General features: G+C 34.1%; 1 protein-coding gene and 1 pseudogene across 1 annotated transcript in view; both read left to right on the top strand.

Moving 5' to 3' along the window:
• Positions 1–20562, top strand: part of ROCK2 (Rho associated coiled-coil containing protein kinase 2) — a 129708-nt gene that overhangs the window by 79489 nt on the left and 29657 nt on the right. The window contains exons 6-19 of the mRNA XM_061154820.1: positions 427–571; positions 3188–3326; positions 5671–5762; positions 6593–6752; positions 8254–8314; positions 8907–8918; positions 12979–13058; positions 13218–13266; positions 14901–15036; positions 15131–15222; positions 15449–15695; positions 16089–16195; positions 18411–18570; positions 20319–20479. Of these exons, the coding sequence (XP_061010803.1) occupies positions 427–571; positions 3188–3326; positions 5671–5762; positions 6593–6752; positions 8254–8314; positions 8907–8918; positions 12979–13058; positions 13218–13266; positions 14901–15036; positions 15131–15222; positions 15449–15695; positions 16089–16195; positions 18411–18570; positions 20319–20479 (1641 nt within the window). The remainder of the gene's footprint in view (positions 1–426; positions 572–3187; positions 3327–5670; positions 5763–6592; positions 6753–8253; positions 8315–8906; positions 8919–12978; positions 13059–13217; positions 13267–14900; positions 15037–15130; positions 15223–15448; positions 15696–16088; positions 16196–18410; positions 18571–20318; positions 20480–20562) is intronic.
• LOC133064554 (large ribosomal subunit protein uL18-like) lies at positions 13758–14743 on the top strand (annotated as a pseudogene).

The raw sequence follows: 20562 nt of genomic DNA, 5'->3' as shown, positions 1-20562 counted from the left end.
ATCACTTCAGTTTCTTTGGAAATATTAAAGCTTCCTTTCATGATTCTTTTCTTTTCCCCAGGTCAGGTGCGTTAAGACCACATTTGTACTTCTCTTGTTAACTCCTTAATAGTGTAAGAAAGAGACGATGTTGATTTGCATGGAACTCCCATGAAGTTAGCCACCTTTTCCTTCTTTCATTGATGAAGCCTCTATTATTTTAGAGTTGGAAAATTATCACTGATCTCCCATAATCCAGACATTTTTATGCATTTCATAATGCGTCTATCCTCTGTCCTCCCAAAACCATGTCAGCAGTGAAGGTCTGTTGGTAGCAGTGGGTAGTCACTGTATAAATAATAATAAATGGATTAGTTTTGCTTATATGTGTGTATTTTTACTCACATTTTATATACATCTTTTTTCCTCTCTCTGCACTTTACCTAGACAGGCATGGTGCATTGTGATACAGCAGTTGGAACACCTGATTATATATCACCTGAGGTCCTGAAATCACAAGGGGGTGATGGTTACTATGGGCGAGAATGTGATTGGTGGTCTGTGGGTGTTTTCCTTTTTGAGATGCTGGTGGGTAAGTAAACTGGAATCTTTTTTTAAAACCTATCTGATAACACTTTAGTTCTAAGTCAAAAATGTGAGACTATAAAAAAGTTAATTGCTTGTGTTCTAAGGAGAAAGTAGAATTTCTTTAAACCTTTGAATTGATAGTGTATGACAGAGTTGATTGGAAAATTAAAACGAAGCCTCATGCTGGTACAGTAATTGAGTAGAATATGGAAGGAATTGAAAGTCTGCTAGGAAATAGTCCTTCTGTAGACCTTTTTGATTAAGAAAATACTAGAACAAGAAGCAAATTTACAGCTGCAGTGGGCCTTCATTCTAAGATTTTCTTAATCAGTAGTATTCTGTTGTAAATAGGGAACTGAGAGTATTCAGTTTATGTAATTGTGTTATGTAGTTAGTTTTTGTAAACTGTTTTTCTTGTATTTGCTACTTGTATAGATATTTGGTTTGTAATTCCAGTCAAATATGGTTATTGACCATTTGACTATCAAGATAAATATATTTTATAACAGTGTTTCAACCTCAGAAAACTCAGAGACAAGTTAAATGATTTCTTTTACTTTGGCCACATCAAAATTTGAAATGCTCAGGTATTTCAAAACTTTTCTTTATACCATAGATTTCATTTTTAAGATTTCCTCTTCCTAAGTACTAGAGTCACAAAAATATCTTCTGGCCAAGTAAACCAGTGGCTTTAGGGTGAGGGGTGAAAGTGAAAGTTGCTCAGTCCTGTCCAACTCTGCAACTTCGAGGTCTATACAGTCCATGGAATTCTCCAAGCCAGAATACTGGAGTGAGTACCCTTCCCCTTCTCCAGGGGATCTTCCCAACTCAGGGATCAAACCCAGGTCTCCCACATTGCAGGCGGATTCTTTACCAGCTGAACCACAAAGGAAACCTAAGAATACTGGAGTGGGTAGCCTGTCCCTTGTCCAGCAGGTCTTGCCAACCCAGGAATTGAACCGGTGTCTCCTGCATTGCAGGCGGATTCTTTACCAACTGACCTATGAGGGCAGCCCAGGGAAGATATAGCAAAATCTAATTTATGAGGCAAATGTGTTAAGGCAGATAACATTATAAGAATTTAGAGTGAATTAGTGTTACAACTTGGAGAATTTCTTTTCTGTGACTCTGAAAGAAAATTGGTGGTGAAAATATGTAAAATCTGTATAATGATTGAATATGGTTATTGCTTAAAACAACAACAACAACAACAAAAAAAAAAACCTCAGTACAAAATTAGGTAACCCTTTCTCCTAAGACTTTGTGTAGTTAAAATGCCTTCTCTGGATGACCATCTGTGTACATGTGGTGTTGACCTTGTGTGCTAAGTATCATGTCCGGCTGTGACTGGCTTTGTTCTGGGCCTTTGTCATTGCAGTGGGTCTCTTTGTACATACTGTGTTCTCTTAGGTAGCTGTCTGTTCTCCCCATGTCTGGGCCCTGTCTGATGATTTATTAGGTGTGTTTTGTAGTATTTTGAAAGTGGAATATATTCCATCATTTGCCTAGACTCTCCCAGAGTTTTAAAAAATAATATGCTTTGGAGGAAGTCACCTGGGTTTTTTGAAGAGACCATTTATACACGTGCTGCCGTTTTCAGCTCTGAGAGCTGAATTTAATGAGTTTGAATGGCACTGATATGCAGTATTCTGAGCATACTCTGGTGCTCACTCATCAGGTTGGTTAGCACTAGACTTCACTTCAAAGAGTCTACTGCAGTGAAAAATCACACTAGAAAAATCTTGAATTCAAAACTCTCCTGTGCTACCCTTGGAAAACAAAAACTATCTGAGCACTTCTTTTTGGCTGATTTGGGGAAGTCTGGTTTGTACCAAGGTGATTTGAAGCACACTGGCAGGGCCTTTAACTCTTAGAATTTGAGTACTGGCCAAAATGATGTTGTGAACTTTTTTGAAAGTCGTTATATTCGTTTCAGTGCCTCTTTATCACAGTCATCAGTTGGCAGGAACACTGTATTTGGAGAATGATTCTGCCATTTTCAGTTCTAGCTGTGTGTCCTTGTAGGCAAATCACGTCATCTATCTGGGCCTTGGCTTCCTTGTATGTAAAATAATGAGGCTGATCTGACTCTTAGAGCTGCATTGTCCAGGCTATTGTGATGAAAGTGGCTTATGTCTGCACTGGTTAGTATGGTGGGGACCTGCCATGTTGGGCTTTTGAAATATAGCTAATGTGACTAGGGAAATGAATTTTTTATTTTATTTCATTTTAATTAATTTAAAGTGCCACTTGTGGTTGGTGACTACTGTATTGTATAACAAAAGGTTTGATTTAGCTGAAGCATTAGAAGGCTGTAACTGATCTGATCACACTTAGTAATCTTTTAAATTATCCGGTAAATTGATTTTTTTCTCATTATATATTTCCCAACACATTGTACAGTTAGTATTGATTTTATTTTGATTTTAAAAGTTATGGGCTTATTGGTATGATTAAAATTTAAATATATTCTTGGTGTGTACATGTTTGTTTTGACTGAGATTTCTGTCCCATAGACATTTCCTTCTTACATGCATGCAATAAATCTAAACATATTTAGTAAAAAATGTTTAATTTGCATTCTCTGTTACACTCTGTGTCTTCTTTCTTGGTACTTTAGGGGATACTCCATTTTATGCAGATTCACTTGTAGGAACATACAGCAAAATTATGGATCATAAAAACTCACTGTGTTTCCCTGAAGATGCAGAAATTTCTAAACATGCGAAGAATCTCATCTGTGCCTTCTTAACGGATAGGTAATATACATTAAATTTCTTTATAGAGATTTCTTTGTAGAGAATCCTTTTAGCTTTTAGACTTGTAGAAGTGAAAGCTTACTTAACTCTTATATATACACATATAAAATCAGTCTTTTTACCCAACTTGCATTTAATTCTGGTTTAGCCTTTTCCTACTGCTTAGCCTGGGATTGGGTTACCATTGTCATTTTGTATGTGCAGCCTGATGGTGATCCAACTCTGATCTTAACCCTCATATCTAAAAAGAAAACTTGATAAAGTAATGCATCTGAGAGAAAAGAAAACTTCTGTGTTTTTCACATTTTATCCTTTAAAATGATTGAGCCATATTGCTTTTGAGTGTACAGCTTTTGAGAGAAGAACAGATAAATATTCAAAAGTTAATAATCTTAAAAACTGTGTTTGACTTTGCAGTGCCTCCTTCCCAGCCCCTTTTAATTTGCATTTGAATATGAGCAAGTCCATCCTGAAAATTCTATTTTTCTTAAAATAGATGAACATTATTGTGAAAACCTGCCTTAAAAAAAGAGAAGCCTGGAAAGCTCCTTGAAGTGTCTCCCTTGCCCTCTCTATTTTCTGGTTTCCCACTTTACGTTTGTGATTGGAGTCATCCTGTCAAAGGGCCAATGCATACAAGTGGGTGCTTCCACCTTAGACCAGACTTAATGATTTTAGGGAAATTATCTTACTTTCTTGGGAAATAATTTTACTCATTCTAAATATGATGGGATCAGATTTAGATGATAACTGAGGACTTTTCTTGCTCAGTGATGCTGTCTTCCTGAGCACACCTTATTGTTAGTTTGCCAGTTGCTTGTACTACAGTACTGTAGTACAGTACTTGTACCCTCTCTATTTTCTGGTTTCCCACTTTACGTTTGTGATTGGAGTCATCCTGTCAAAGGGCCAATGCATACAAGTGGGTGCTTCCACCTTAGACCAGACTTAATGATTTTAGGGAAATTATCTTACTTTCTTGGGAAATAATTTTACTCATTCTAAATATGATGGGATCAGATTTAGATGATAACTGAGGACTTTTCTTGCTCAGTGATGCTGTCTTCCTGAGCACACCTTATTGTTAGTTTGCCAGTTGCTTGTACTACAGTACTGTATGAGAAATTCTCATACATTTCTCTTTGCATACTTTTTGTAGGATAAAATCTTAAAGATGGATTTCTGGGCTATACATTTTAAAATTGACCTACTTGAGTTGCAAATTTGACCCCCAGAAATGTCACATGGGATATATTCCATTATTAAGAATTGTTTCCCTCATTCTTGTCAAACTAAGTACTATGAATTGTTTATTTTTCCGTACAAAGCAGAAAATTACATTTTTCCTCATTAATTTAATCTTTTTCATTTATTTATCAATCATTTGTAAAATAAAACTTTGTTAATTACATAATTAATGAACACTTCATGGTGATACACTCAAAATAAATTTTATATAATATTTGCTTTGAGGACTAAGTGGAGTTGATAGAAATGATTATAATTTGTGTTGAAAGGTAAAATATAAAACAGGATATATAGCATGTGTTAATGAAAGGAGTACCATTCATGAAAGACTAGCCTTAGTGATTTATGGTCGGTGGTAGTTGCAATCTAAAGAATGATTGTAGGTGGGGAAAAGATAGTTTGAGAAGAATCTAATGCCACTAGTGTGGCTAGGAGTACTTCCTTCTATAAACTTTACACATTTTCTTGTTTATGTTAAACATAGCTCCAGGGGCATAATTGCTTATTATTTCCACATAGTCTTCATTGAAGACTCAAAAAGTCAAAGAATGAAATTACTAGCAACATTTTTCTTGTATTCTTATTGATAATTTTAATACAAATGCAATACATATTTATATTTAACTTACATTTAATATAGATGTAGATCTATCCAGAGTGAATATGGATAACTTCAAGCACAGTATGTGAGTTCTTTTTAAGAAGGGGGGAGGATTTTTTTAAATAACATTTTTGTTATAGAGGTTTTTAAAAAATTCTTCTGTGCCAAAAGTTAGATCTCCATTCATTTTATGCCCTAAAATTGGTCATATGATTTTGGCACATACCAGTGACTTTTTTAATTGAAAGCCTCCTATACTTTCATTTGAGGCAAAGTGCAAATAGAAACATAATTTCTTTTCTACGACATTCATTATTTAGAGAGATCACATGCTGTAAAATTAGATTGCTTATTTTTGAGCAGTATTTAAGCTGAAGCTTTTCCATTTTTTTAAACTCATTTCTGATCCTTACTCTGATCCTCGTTGAGATAAGAGTATTTTTGTATTTTTATAATCTTACTCTTTATAATAGAATGTTTAATTGCATTATTTAGGGAGGTACGCCTTGGAAGAAATGGGGTAGAAGAAATCAAACAACATCCTTTCTTTAAGAATGATCAGTGGAATTGGGATAACATAAGAGAGAGTAAGTCAATAAATTTAAATATTTCCATTTCATCACATTTTAAATCTCATAAATTGAATCCTTTTCTGATTTAAAAAGCATGTCTGGTACTCTTAACAGTAATTTTTAAATTAAGAGATTTTATTTCAATCATTTTGAAGCTGTGTAACTAAATCTTATTTCAGTATCTTAGCAAACTAGTATGTCTTTATTTCCCAGTGCTTTTATGATAAGCATTATAGGTTTCTTAATTTATTAAGATGTTATTTGGATCTCAATAATTTTCAGTATTGGGGAAATAAAATTCTTTAATTCATATGTTTGAATTAATAAATCAATAATTAGTTACTTATGGAGAGTACTCTGGTGAATACTAGGGTAAACATAGTAGTTCATTTAAACTTCATGTATATTTACATTAATTCATTTTAAGAGCAAGAAATATTTCTACTTAAAGATGTAGTAGAAAACTTCTGAAAACTAAAGAATGTATGTGCAGTTATTGCTGCTTGGAAGTTTAATACCTAGAATAATATCGTACTGCTTTGCATAGATTAATTCATCTATGTTTAAAATCAATCTAATATAATGATAAAACAAAAGAATTTCAGTTCTTTGAAATGATAAAATAGTAAATCTGTCATTGAAATTTTCTATAGTAAATCATGACAGTATAGTATTGTTTGCTAATCAAATATCAATATACAATGTGTTAATATTTATATAGTGTGTTAATATCAATATAACATTAATAATCTATAATAACTAATATAAAACAGAACAAGGGTGGTTTCTGTCTTTTTAAATCATATGTATTATTATTAGACAATGTGTTTTTTTTCTTTTAATAGCTGCAGCTCCTGTGGTACCTGAACTCAGCAGTGACATAGACAGCAGCAATTTTGATGACATTGAAGATGATAAAGGAGATGTAGAAACCTTCCCAATTCCTAAGGCTTTTGTGGGAAATCAGCTACCTTTTATAGGATTTACCTACTACAGAGAAAATTTGTATGTGATTTGTTTGTTATATTTTTATTGTTTTCAACATCTAGCTGTAAAGAGTTGTCCTTCTTCAGGACTCTGAATTATAGAAGATAATGTGTTAATTTGTTTCAAACTGAGATTTTTTTGAAGAATATTATATATAATCATTTACAAATGAATGTAAGGCAGTGTTGTGTTTTTGAAGACAGAAACCTGCTTTTAAGGGAGTCTGTCAACCATTAAGGGACATAGGAGAATTATATAGTCATAATGAAGAGTAGAATGGGATATGAGCCTTAAGAAAGGTACCAAGAAGATCTGAGAATCATAATTCTTGTGATTTCAGAAGAAAAATAAAAGTCACATCTCTTTGGGGCTAGTGTAGGGGGAAGTCAGGTAAGACCTCAAGGAAGAGATAGCATTTTAACCAAGTCTAAAGGTAAGAAAGGGTTTTGAGTAGCTGAGATGTAGGGAGGTTAGGTGAGTGTGGTGGGGAGGTGAATAGTGGAAGCAAAACTTTGGAATTTAAGTATACACTGGGAGCAGAGCAGTATAGTCCAGTAGGTTTCAAACATGGTATATATCACTGTATTATAACCATTTGGAGAATTTAATGGGACTGTGATTTTCTTGCCTGTAATACTTTCATCTAGTGCAGAGCCTGGCATAAGATCATTCGATAAATATTGCTCAACTGGAGCAAGTATTGGGTATAAGATTAGAAAAAGACTGGAGTTAAAGTGTGAGGGAAGCATAATGGAACAGATGATTGTTGTGTATTATGCTAAGGGGCTTTTGACTTTGACAGGAAGTGAAGAGCTGCTGAAAACTGTTAAGTAGTTAAATGAAGAGTTAAAGACATTTGAGAAATTTTTGATACTTCATGTTTGTAATGGTTGGGGCGATCAACTGTTATGGTTTGCCCAGGACTAAGGGGTTTCCTAGGATGTGCTATGGGACTTTCATGCTAAAATTAGGAAAATCAGCGCAAACCAAGATGAGTTATTCATCCTGTTAAAGATAAGGTTCTGAAAACTGCTGTAATGCTGACAAAAGTGAAGACATCTGTGCAGGAGAAATCCAGGCATGTTCATACACAGCAAGGAACGACCCGGTTAAGAGAGAAACTGACAGTTAAATAGAAGTGATGATTTATGTATTAAGACCAGGAGATCAAGAGATGTCTTTGAAAAAGAGGAGAGATGTCTCTTTTCAGAATATTTCTAGAAAAGAAGAATAAAATAGGAACTCAAAATGAGGCAAAGAGGGGGAAAAATACAGTTCTGTTTAGTGACTCCAGTCTCAACAGTGTTACCAAAGACTAGAATATCGGCTTAAGAGTGAGAAGCAAGAAATAGCATTTTAAATTATTGAAAACGGTATAAATGTCAAGGGGGGGCGGAAATAGTACTTCACTTAAAACATGTTGAAAGTGAAAAGAAAGATAATTTAATTCTGAGGATAACTTTATATCAGAAAATGAGTTAAAATGGCATGCAAAAGAATTTCCTGCCTTTACTTCTAGGTTACTAAGTGACTCTCCATCTTGTAAAGAAAATGACTCAATACAATCAAGGAAGAATGAAGTATGTGTAAATTTTTACTACTCTATTTTAATCACATGTTCAAATATTTTAGTAATATCCATGTTATTTTAAAAGTTCACTTGATGTTACTTTTAGATGGCATTCCTTGTTGCAGTCCAGATCAGTATAACACTGAAGTGATTCATTTGTTTGATGAGTATTATGGTATGAGATCCAGTGGCTAGTAGAAAGATGAGTTACATGACTTTAGGCTTAGTTTCATTACAAAAGTGATAGAATATGTTATAAACAGCTGTATTTCCTACCAGTTAGAAAATTTTGTAATCTTAGCACTATATATGAGTATAGATTGTAAGCTATAAGAATACAGAAATAGTGGATAGATTAAAATTTTGAGTATTTAGCAATGAATTGATATAAAGGATAATTTTATCAAAATGTTACAGTATTTTGTGACCTCCATACAAAACTAAATGATGTAGACACATAAATGAGGATGCTAAATATTTTTCTCTTCAAAACTTATAAAAACTAAAAAAATTGAGTAATTTTGATATGATTTGTGTTTTAGGAATTTTACAAAGCATAGCAAGCATTTTAATTTTTTTTGTTGTTGTTTTGTTTTAAATAGGAGAGTCAAGAGGTATGTTGATGTCAAATATGTTGAAAAGCAGGAAAATCTCATCACTCTAGCAATGTTTTGATATAACCATTTGGATATAACCTAGCATTTGGAGTACTACACCTCCCAAGAGAGAAGTTCCCAACCTTTTTTTCTGTCAAGTATTCTTTCCATTATTGCTCCTATGGATCTGTTGTTTAAAATATGTATTATGTACTTTTTTTGGTTTTGTTTATTAAGGATATGTAACTAGCAGCAAGAACTTTTGATTGGCGTGTGATAACTAATCAGCATGTGATCAAGTTATCCCAATGTAGTAGCAGCCAAAAGCTGTTGAACTTGACGAGTTCACTGGCCTATATTTCCTTACTAGGGAGTATACAGTTTTTCTTAAGATACATGGAATATTTAAGAAATCATGGAGAACCTAATCACTAGAAAAATTAGTGGAAAAAACATTGTCCATGGAATCTAATAGGTCTTTGGGGGCACTGCCACTTATTAGCTGTGTTGTCTTGGCCCAATTGTTCATCATTTTTGGATTTCAGTTTCTTTATTGAATAAATGTACTACTACCCATCTTTTTATGGCTTTTGTTAGGATTAATGACACAGTAAACGTAAAGTGTGTGCCATTGTATCTAAAATACAAAAGGAACTCAAAAGGTTAAATCCTTTAGAAAGGCAGTAATACCCCCAAAATAGATTCTTTAGTGCTTTCTATAATTTTAGTTTTTTTAAAGACTGATAAATTTGGCCTATAGGAAGATTTAAAGAATGGCAAGATGACTTGTAATTAATTAGCCATCATTAATCATTAATGTTATTGATGATAAACTTTTCATAGTATTGTGCCTGGTACAATATAGGAAATTATAAAGAGGTTTTATGTGTGTGTGTGTGTGTGTGTGCGCGCGCGCGCCTTTTTTTGAGGTAAAATTGATCAATTCAGTTCAGTCGCACAGTCGTGTCTGTCTCTTTGCAACCCCATGAACTGCAGCACACCAAGCTTCCCTGTCCAATACCAAACTCCCGGAGCTTGCTCAAACTCATGTCCATCGAGTTGGTGATGCAATCCAGTCATCTCATCCTCTGTCATCCCCTTCTCCTCCTACCTTCAATCTTTCCCAGCATCAGGGTCTTTTCCAATGAGTCGGTTCTTCACACCAGGTGGCTAAAAGGATTGGAGTTTCAGCTTCAGCATCAGCCCTTCCAGTGAATATTCAGGACTGATTTCCTTGAGGATTGACTGGTTGGATCTCCTTGCAGTCCAAGGGACTCTCAAGAGTCTTCTCCAACACCACAGTTCAAAAGCATCAATTCTTCGGCGCTCAGCTTTCTTTATAGTCCAACTCTCAAATCCATACATGCCCACTGGAAAAACCGTAACTTTGACTAGACGGACCTTTGTTGACAAAGTAATATCTCTGCTTTTTACTATGCTGTCTAGATTTGTCATAGCTTTTCTTCCAAGGAGCAAGTGTCTTTTAATTTCATGGCTGCATTCACCATCTGCAGTGATTTTGGAGCCCAAGAAAATTAAGTCTGTCACTGTTTCCATTGTCTCCTCATCTATTTGCCATGAAGTGATGGGACGGGATACCGTGATCTTAGTTTTTTGAATGTTGAGTTTTAAGCCAGCTTTTTCACTCTTCTCTTTTCACTTTCATCAAGAGGCTCTTTAGTTCCTTTTCACTTTCTGCCATAAGGGTGATATCATCTGCATATCTGAGGTTATTGATATTTCTCCTGGAAATCTTGATTCTACCTTGTGCTTCATCCAGCCCGGCATTTCACATGATGTACTCTGCATATAAGTTAAAAAAGTAGGGTGACAATATACAGCCTTGATGTACTCTTTTTCCTATTTGGAACTAGTCTGTTATTCCATGTCCAGTTCTAACTGTTGCTTCTTGACCTACATACAGATTTCTCAGGAGGCAGGTCAGGTGGTCTGGTATTCCCATCTCTTTAAGACTTTTCCACAAACAAACTGACTGTATGATCCACACAGTCAAAGGCTTTGGTGAAGTCAATAAAGCAGAAGTAAATATTTTCCTGGAACTCTCTTGCCTTTTCAATGATCCAGCGGATGTTGGCAAATTGATCTCTGGTTCCTCTGCCTTTTCTAAATCCAGCTTGAACATCTGGAAGTTCATGGTTCACGTACTGTTCAAGCCTGGCTTGGAGAATTTTGAGCATTACTTTGCTAGCGTGTGAGATGAGTGCAGTGTGCAGTAGTTTGAACCTTCTTTGACATTGCCTTTCTTTGGGATTGGAATGAAAACTGACCTTTTCCAGTCCTGTGGCCACTGCTGAATTTCCCAAATTTGCTGGCATATTGAATGCAGTGCTTTCACAGCATCATCTTTTAGGATTTGAAATAGCCTAACTGGAATTCCATCACTTCCACTAGCTTTGTTTGTAGTGATGCTTCCTGAGGCCCACTTGACTTCGCATCCCAGGATGTCTGTCTGGCTCTAGGTCAGTGATCACACCATCGTGGTTATCTGGGTCATGAACATCTTTTTTGTACAGTTCTTCTGAGTATTCTTGCCACCTCTTCTTAATATCTTCTTCTTCTTTTAGGTCCATACCATTTCTGTCCTTTATTGTGCCCATCTTTGCATGAAATGTTCCCTTGGAACCTCTGATTTTCTTGAGGAGATCTCTAGTCTTTCCCATTCTGTTGTTTTCCTCTGTTTATTTGCATTGATCACTTAGGAAGGCTTTCTTGTCTCTCCTTGCTATTCTTTGGAACTCTGCATTCGGATAGATACATCTTTCCTTTTCTCCTTTGCCTTTCACTTTTGATACTGATATGTAACATTTTGAAATTGATATGTAAGATTATATAAGTTTCAAGTATACAACATTATGATTTTACTTCTGTGCTCATTGAAAAGTGATCATTAAGTGTATAATAATCAACCATCACCATACAGTTGACCCCATTCACTTATTTCATCTACCCCAGCCCCTTTTCCTTTGGTAATGACCAGTCTGTTCGGTCTTTTGCTTTTGTTTTGTTTATTTTTTCCCTTTTTTTGGTTTGTTTCCATATGAATGATACCATATGATTTTTGTCTTTCACTTTCTGACTTGCATTCTAATACCCTCAAGGTTCATCCATGTTGCAAATAGCTAGATTTCACTCCCCGCCCCGCCTTTTTTTATGGCCAAGTGGTTCCCAATCTGTATGTGTATATCACATCTTATTCATTCATTTATCTTCCAGTGGATACTTAGGTTGTTTCTATATCTTGGGTGCATATATCTTTTTGAATTAGTGTTTTCATATTCTTCAGATAAATACCCATAAGTGGAATAGCTGGTTTATATGGTAATTCTACCCTTATCTTTTGAAGAATCTTTGTATTCTTTTCCATACTGGCTATACCAGTTTACATTCCCATCAACAGTGCATGAAAGTTCCCTTTTCTCTACATGCTCTCCAATATTTGATATTTTTGTCTTTTTGATGATATTCGTTCTAATGTGTAAGGTGATACTTCGTTGTGGTTTTCATTCATTTCCCTAATAATTAATGATGTTGAACATATTTTGTTAGATCTGTTGGCTATCTGCATGCTTTCTTTGGGAAAATTGAAAGAAAGTTTGTTCTTATTTCTAAGAAAAGTAATATATTTTTGAGCATATTCAGTCAAATATTCCAAATATTTGTTTCAGATGTAGACCTTTTATCTTTATCTTATTAGCACAAATGGTGACAATATTTTCATATAAATAACCTACAAAAGAACAGTGGAGGATTTCAATTTTTTTAAAATTTATTTATTTATAATGAATGAGAAACTTGCTATCATAGAAGAATTCTGTCAAAATTGGAGCTTCTCATTTTTATGTTTACATAGTGTATTCATATATACACATGTGCTGTGATACAAAGCAAGAGATGGAGGATTTTTTTCTGTCAATAAAAATCACATTAAGAAGGTACAAATACAGTACCTATATTAAAGTTGAAAGAAAGGAGAAGAAGATTATCATTGTTTTCTTTAAGCCTCTTGCCTTTTAAATGTGATCACACTTTGTAATTACAGTTTTTTATTTTCTGACAGATTCAGAAAAAACTGTACACATTAGAAGAACACCTTAGCACTGAGATACAAGCCAAAGAGGAACTAGAACAGAAGTGCAAGTATGTTCTGTGGATAATTAAATGTTATATTTTAAAATGTAAATTTAAACATTTTACTAAAGAGACCTGCAAAGTAATTCTATGATTATTTTACAATTTATGGCAAATGTCTTTATTGTAAGAATTATTTTATTTACTGTTGCCTTTGAAATTCTTCAGATCTGTTAATACTCGCCTAGAGAAAGTGGCAAAGGAACTAGAAGAAGAGGTAAAGTTTCTCTATGCTTTTATTAACATTTTTGTTCGTAAAAAGTTTTGATGCCTGAATTACCTATAGAGTTCACTCAATACCATACTAATACAAATCTTGTTATATAGTAAAATATATGTTGTAGCATTGGTGGACAGGACCAAGATTATAGAGTAAACTGTGATAATAGGCTTCATTTTGTTGTGGTTTTGCAATGAATTAATTTAGTATGTGTAGATATTTCAAGGAAAAATAGTTTGTCATATTAATGACATAGCTGAAAAATAGAAATTGACAATTTTTTAAATTATTCAGACCTGTAGTTTATATTAAGTAAAGGTGATTCAAGGGTGATGAAATGTTACAGAGATTTTGGCTTACAATAGTAAACAAAACACTTATGTTCCTGATTATTTAAGAATAATATGCTATTTTAAAAATATGGAAACCGCTTTCTCCCCCCGGAGCTGTGCTGGTTCTGCAGCTCTGTGGCAAGCCGCGGAATTGGGGTTCTGTCCCACAGGATGGGGTTTGTGAAAGTTGTCAAGAACAAGGCCTACTTCAAGAGATACCAAGTGAAATTCCGAAGGCGAGAGGGCAAAACTGACTACTATGCTCGGAAACGATTGGTAATCCAAGATAAAAATAAGTACAACACACCTAAATACAGAATGATTGTTCATGTAACGAACAGAGATATCATTTGTCAGATTGCTTATGCCCGTATAGAAGGAGATATGATAGTTTGTGCAGCTTATGCTCACGAACTCCCAAAATATGGCGTGAAGGTTGGCCTGACAAATTATGCTGCAGCTATTGTATGGGCCTGCTGCTGGCCCGCAGGCTTCTTAATAAGTTTGGTATGGACAAAATTTATGAAGGCCAAGTCAAAGTGACTGGAGATGAATACAATGTGGGAAGTATTGATGGTCAACCTGGTGCCTTCACCTGTTGCTTGGATGCAGGACTTGCCAGAACTACTAATGGGAATAAAGTTTTGGGGGCCCTAAAGGGAGCTGTCGATGGAGGCTTGCCTATCCCTCACAGTACCAAACGGTTCCCTGGTTATGATTCAGAAAGCAAAGAATTCAGTGCTGAGGTACACTGAAAGCACATCATGGGTCAGAACGTTGCAGACTACATGCGTTACCTGATTGAAGAAGATGAAGATGCTTACAAGAAACAATTCTCTCAGTGCATAACAAACAGCGTAACTCCAGACATGATGGAGGAGATGTATAAGAAAGCTCATGCTGCGATACGAGAGAATCCAGTGTATGAGAAGAAGCCTAAGAAAGAAGTTAAAAAGAAGAGGTGGAACCGTCCCAAAATGTCACTTGCCCAGAAGAAAGATCGGGTAGCTCAGAAGAAGGCAAGCTTCCTTAGAGCTCAGGAACGAGCTGCCGAGAGTTAAACCAAACCACAATTTTCTATCAAGATTTTTCAGATAAGACAATAATAAACTTATTGAACAAGCAAAAAAATAAAATAAAAATATGGAAACCATTTGTAATTTTAACAAAATAGCTTTTATTAGTTATTAGCTTTTTTAAAGGTTTCTTCTATCTGTTTGATATAACTGAAGTATTTTTTATTTTCATTTGATTTTTATACATACTTTCCTTCGATAATAACTTCAAGCATTATTTCAGATTACCTTAAGGAAAAATGTGGAATCAACATTAAGACAATTAGAAAGAGAAAAGGCACTTCTTCAGCACAAAAATGCGGAATATCAGCGGAAAGCTGATCATGAAGCAGACAAGAAGCGAAATTTGGAGAATGATGGTTTGTAGTGTAGAATACTAAATACTTACTAAGAAAAGAACTTTGTATGTGTGTGTTGTGTTGAAGCTTACTACTTAAATGCTTTTTACCATAGTTAACAGTTTAAAAGATCAGCTTGAAGATTTGAAAAAAAGAAATCAGAACTCTCAGATATCCACTGAGAAAGTGAATCAACTCCAGAGACAAGTAGGTTGATCCCAATTTATTTATAATAAGGATTTTGAATTTTATTTATGACTGTTAGCATTTGTTTTAATTGGTAATGTTACAAAAAGGAAATCATTTGAAAGATATTTTTAGGGTTTTTCTTATTTTAAATAGTTTGCAATGGGGTAATAAATTGAAGTATTTTCATCATATATGGCTGTGTTTATTTGTTTGTTTTTTGTTTGGTTTTGAATTGAATTAACAGCTGGATGAAACCAATGCTTTGCTGCGAACAGAATCTGATACTGCAGCCCGGTTAAGGAAAACACAGGCAGAAAGTTCAAAACAGATTCAGCAACTGGAATCTAACAATAGAGATCTACAAGACAAAAATTGCCTGCTGGAGACTGCCAAGTTAAAACTTGAAAAGGAATTTATCAATCTTCAGTCAGTTCTAGAATCTGAAAGGAGGGACCGAACCCATGGATCAGAGATTATTAATGATTTACAAGGTATTAAAATAATGTGGAGATTGCACTTAAGTTCATCTTAAAGATCTGTGATTTGGAAATAACCTTAGATGGTGGATAATGTGCTGGAGTAGTAAGTGTATGGATATACTACTCTGTTCTATAAAGTTAGGGTGTTAGAAATACATTGTTCTAAAGTTTTCTGAATGAAGGATTTACTTTCAAGTAGTATGAAGTATTTTAAGTAACAAGCCATTTCTGGAAGCAGTAGATTGGATTCCAGTTGAATTAACTCTGAAGCACTATACCAACAATTATAAAATTTCTGCTCATAAATAACAGCTTTAAGGTATGAGGTGAATTCTGAATTTTTTACTCTAAATTTAATTTGTATTGTATATGAATTTATTGTTTTTTAAAATGTTGCAATTTTAGGTAGAATATCTGGCCTAGAAGAAGATGTAAAGAATGGTAAAATCTTATTAGCAAAAGTAGAGCTGGAGAAGAGACAACTACAGGAGAGATTTACTGATTTGGAAAAGGTAAAACCTGTTAAGTTTTATATTCCTGTAAGAAAATGGCTGTAGAGTTTCGAGTTGAAAAACTTATTCTAAAATCAAGAAAATTAGTAAAAGATATTTCCAGCACTCATGTACTTTTTTATATTGTTACATACATTGAGGATATATACTTTAAGGCTTACCATAACACCATACAAGCAGCCCTTAGCATGTTAGTTGCTTATGAAGGGAGGACTGTCCTAGGGTGTGTTATGAGGATGCTACTCCCTAGACGTCTTAGGAAAACGCAGATTTTGATGTACATTATATATTCAAAATGATGTAAAATTATCATGAGTTTTCATGTAGAAGTTTACCAAAAAGTGCTATAAGCAGGGATAATTTCTAGGCTCTGTGTAGATAATATTTTGTTTTCATTCATTTAAGTATTTAGTGTATCGAATGTGGTAGAAATATCAGGATGCAGTTCTTGCCCTTAACAACCTCACATCTAGTAAGTAATTTCTAAAGTAAAAGTAAAGTACACAGATAATTCCAATGCAGTGTGGTAAGTAGAGTGATAGAGGTATGGGCAGGGTATCTCGGGTACACAGAAGGAACCCCTAGTCTGACAGGGCAGCATCGGCTGACAAAGTAAAGGTGCACTACGAGCGGGGAAGGACATCATGAGTGAAGGCACAGAGGATGGAAAATAAAAAACTCATAGTCAGTGTATTTATGGATAAGCTATTCAGTATTTCTAGAGTAAAGAGTGAAGGTCAAGAAATTTTACTCTTTTAAGGGAAAGACAGTGCATATTTTAAATTTTGCAGGCCATATGGTCTCTGCTTCAGTAAAGGGAATAGGCATGGCTATGATCTAATGAAGTTTTACAAAAATAGACATCAGGCTAAAATAGGCCATGCAAGATGTTGAATACTCTATTAACAAACTTATTTGCTCTAAGAAATGGACTGACCACTGAAGAGCTTTTAAGTTGGGTGATTTTATTAGTGATTCATTTAAGATAACATTATGTACCATGTGAAAACTAGGTTTGAGGAGGACAAGATGAGGTACGTAGATTAATCAGAGGCTTTTTCAGATAAAGTAACTCAGATAATGGAGACTTAAACTAGTACAGTAGTTCAAAGGATGGAAAATAGGAATGAATCTGAGAAATATTTGAAGGAGGAGTATTTGGGAACACTTAGTGATTGAATGATTAAATGTAGCATGTGAATAGTACTTAAGAATGAGTTTTGAGTTCCTAGTTTGTGACAAAAATCTATAGTAGTGGTGTCTTTAATAAAGAATAAAGGAGAAGTAGAGGAGACAATGATACATCCATTTTAGTCTTGAGATGTTGGTGAAACAACCAAATTAGGATGTCTACAGAGAAGTAAGCTATGGTAGTAGCAGCTAGAAATATTTGATCGTCACTAATATTGAAGTAGCTCAAACTACGCGAATGAAAGAACCCATCTGGAAGGAGATTGCTTAGATCTGTGGTTTTTCAAAGCAGAGTAAACTACTCTGTTGATAGATTGTGTAGTTTGAAAAAAATTATTTTCATTATTGAAAAAAAAGTCTGTATTTATGATATAAACTATAGGAAACAAAGAATTAGAAAATCTTTTGAGGATATATAGAAAATTAACTTCTATTAATGGTTCTCAACTTAAAACATGTTTTCCATGTGGAAAATAAAGATGAGTAGTAGAGGATCCTGTATTTTTTTACCCCCTAAAGATCTAGCAAGGAAGATGTTAGGTATGTTTTTAAAATTTGAGAAATAATACAGAAAGAGGAGAAGCATCATGACTAAAGAATGCTACCTGCAGAGAACACCCAATATTTAAGAGGTGCCTGGGAGAAAACTTCACACACAGCAGAAAAGATGAGAGAAGGATGGGGAGAGCCAAGTGAGGTCAAGTATATCAAGGAAATAGTCTCAAGGGCAACAGTGAGTTCAAATGAAAAATGACTGAAAGGGTTTGTTGAATTTGATAATTGAGGTGTCATTCATCACTTTATTGAGCTCAAGTAATCACAGTGAAGATCTCGAAACAGTAGTGGAGATATGGGAGATAAGTATATTGGGAAGCAAACAAATGAAACAGCACATAGGGTACTTTTACAGAAAGTCTGAAGATCGGAGGGAATGTGTTAAACATTGTTAGTAAGCCTGTACAGAAATTTTTGAAACTGTGAGCCAGTCTATTTTGTTGATGGCTGCCGTTTAAATCTTTAATAGGAAAAGAACAACATGGAAATAGATATGACATACCAACTAAAAGTTATACAGCAAAGTTTAGAACAAGAAGAAACTGAACATAAGGCTACAAAAGCACGGCTTGCAGATAAAAACAAGATTTATGAATCCATTGAAGAAGCTAAATCAGAAGCCATGAAAGGTATGCATTTTCATAAGAGGATTTTCAGCAATATTTTACAGAATTGATTCTGTATTCAATTCTGATTTTGGAAAATATTTTTAAAAACTATTAGGAAAACTTTACATATATATATATATATATATATATATATTTTTTTTTTTTCCCCCCCTCCCTTTAAGGCCGTGACCATTTCTAGGATAGTAAGGCTCAAACACAAAATTGCTCAACCACATTTTTAGATCAGAGAGATGAATATTTCAGTGGTATCAATAGTGGCAGGCATATAGAGTATGAAGTTCTAGATATATCTGTTCAGATTTGGGGGATATGCTCTTTTTATAATTAGCTTGACATTTCCCCAGCTCATGTTAGGAAATTCTTTCCTGAAGTTTGTGTAAGTTCACTGAATATTTTGAAATCTGGCATGATGAAGATACTAGCTGTATTTAGTCAGAGTCACACAAAGCTAATGAGTGTAGGGTAAGATAACAAAGTTAACTTTTCCACAAACCAAGCCTGTTATCTTGGAATTGTCATTTAGATTATATCTTGTTTTCCAAACTGACTGTTTATACATGATGGCTTTGAAATTCCAAAGGAAATCAATAAAGTATTCGTGTCAAAGATTTGTAAAACTCTTAAACAGAAATTTCATTTCATATTAAACCATAACATTTATTAATAACTTAGCAAAAAAATAGCCTTTTAATTATTGAATGTAGTTAAAATTGGAGGGTTTTTTTTGGTCAAAAGCAGTTTAGTTTAAGACATTGATTTTAGATGATAAAAGATGAAATGAGTGCTATATTTAGAAATACCTGGTAAGAAGAAAGTGGGACAAGAGTTGAATTTCTTTTGAGATCATAATTTAGGTGCTATAAAAAGCAGACATTTTTCACATTTGTAACACACATGTAATCACCACCCAAGACAAGATAGACAATCTATATTTTCCTCATCTCAGTGAGTTCACTCATGCCTCTTTCTGTTCTCTAGATCCACGTTCCAGTGATTAGTTTATAAAATGAGTACATTTGTTTATAGGTTGTTCTCAGAACTGTTGAAAATGAACCAATTTAGCATAGTAACAACTGTCTTTTTTTCAAATTTCTCTTCACAACTCTAACATACAGATGACTTTCATATTTTGCATGATTGCACACAACTTAAATTTTGTAGATGGTACTCAAATATGGTATAAAACCTACTGCGTGTCATTACTTCCTTTGAGTAAGAATATGGCTTACCAGTGAATTACTAGCTATGTGATCTTGTCTAGTTACTTACCCTTTTATGCCTAGTTTCCTGTAAAGGGACAGTTCCTATATTTGGTTGTGAAAAACAGGTGCATTGATATATGAAAAGTGTCTAGAAATGCTAGCTGTTTTTAGTAGTATATGAAAAGCATTTCATTTTCCCACACTTTTGAAGCTAGTTCATTAAAAACTGAAAGTTCATAACGTTTAAATTGTACCTAAAATAACTTTGGTAAGTGATAAAGGCAGAATTATTTTGCTTTCATTAAAATGAATATAATATTGCAGAGTGTGGTAGATTTTTATACCCTGCAAATATAACACTTAATTTTTAAGCATGAAATTGTTGATATTTCAGTTGTATTAAGAGGAGTAATGAAAATGTTAAATTGGAAATTAAAAAAAATTTTGAGGCAGCATCATTTATTGCAATTTTTATTAGCACTGTGTCATGTATTTGATATGCTTTTTTTGTTTGGTTCATGATCATGTCTATTTTTGTGGCAATAGAAATGGAGAAAAAGCTCTCGGAGGAAAGAACTTTAAAACAGAAAGTAGAGAACTTGTTGCTGGAGGCTGAGAAAAGATGCTCTATATTAGACTGTGACCTCAAACAGTCACAGCAGAAAATAAATGAACTCCTCAAACAGAAGGATGTGCTAAATGAGGATGTAAGTGTGCAGCTTACTGTATAATGAACTATTTAATTAATTAATAATAAACTAGGTTTATTCAATGATGGTTTTACAATTAA

This window comes from Dama dama, chromosome 11 (genome assembly GCF_033118175.1).
Source record: "Dama dama isolate Ldn47 chromosome 11, ASM3311817v1, whole genome shotgun sequence".
Taxonomy (NCBI): Eukaryota; Metazoa; Chordata; class Mammalia; order Artiodactyla; family Cervidae; genus Dama; species Dama dama.
Note: the sequence above shows the minus strand (reverse complement) of the source record. Positions and strands in the feature narration are given on the sequence as shown.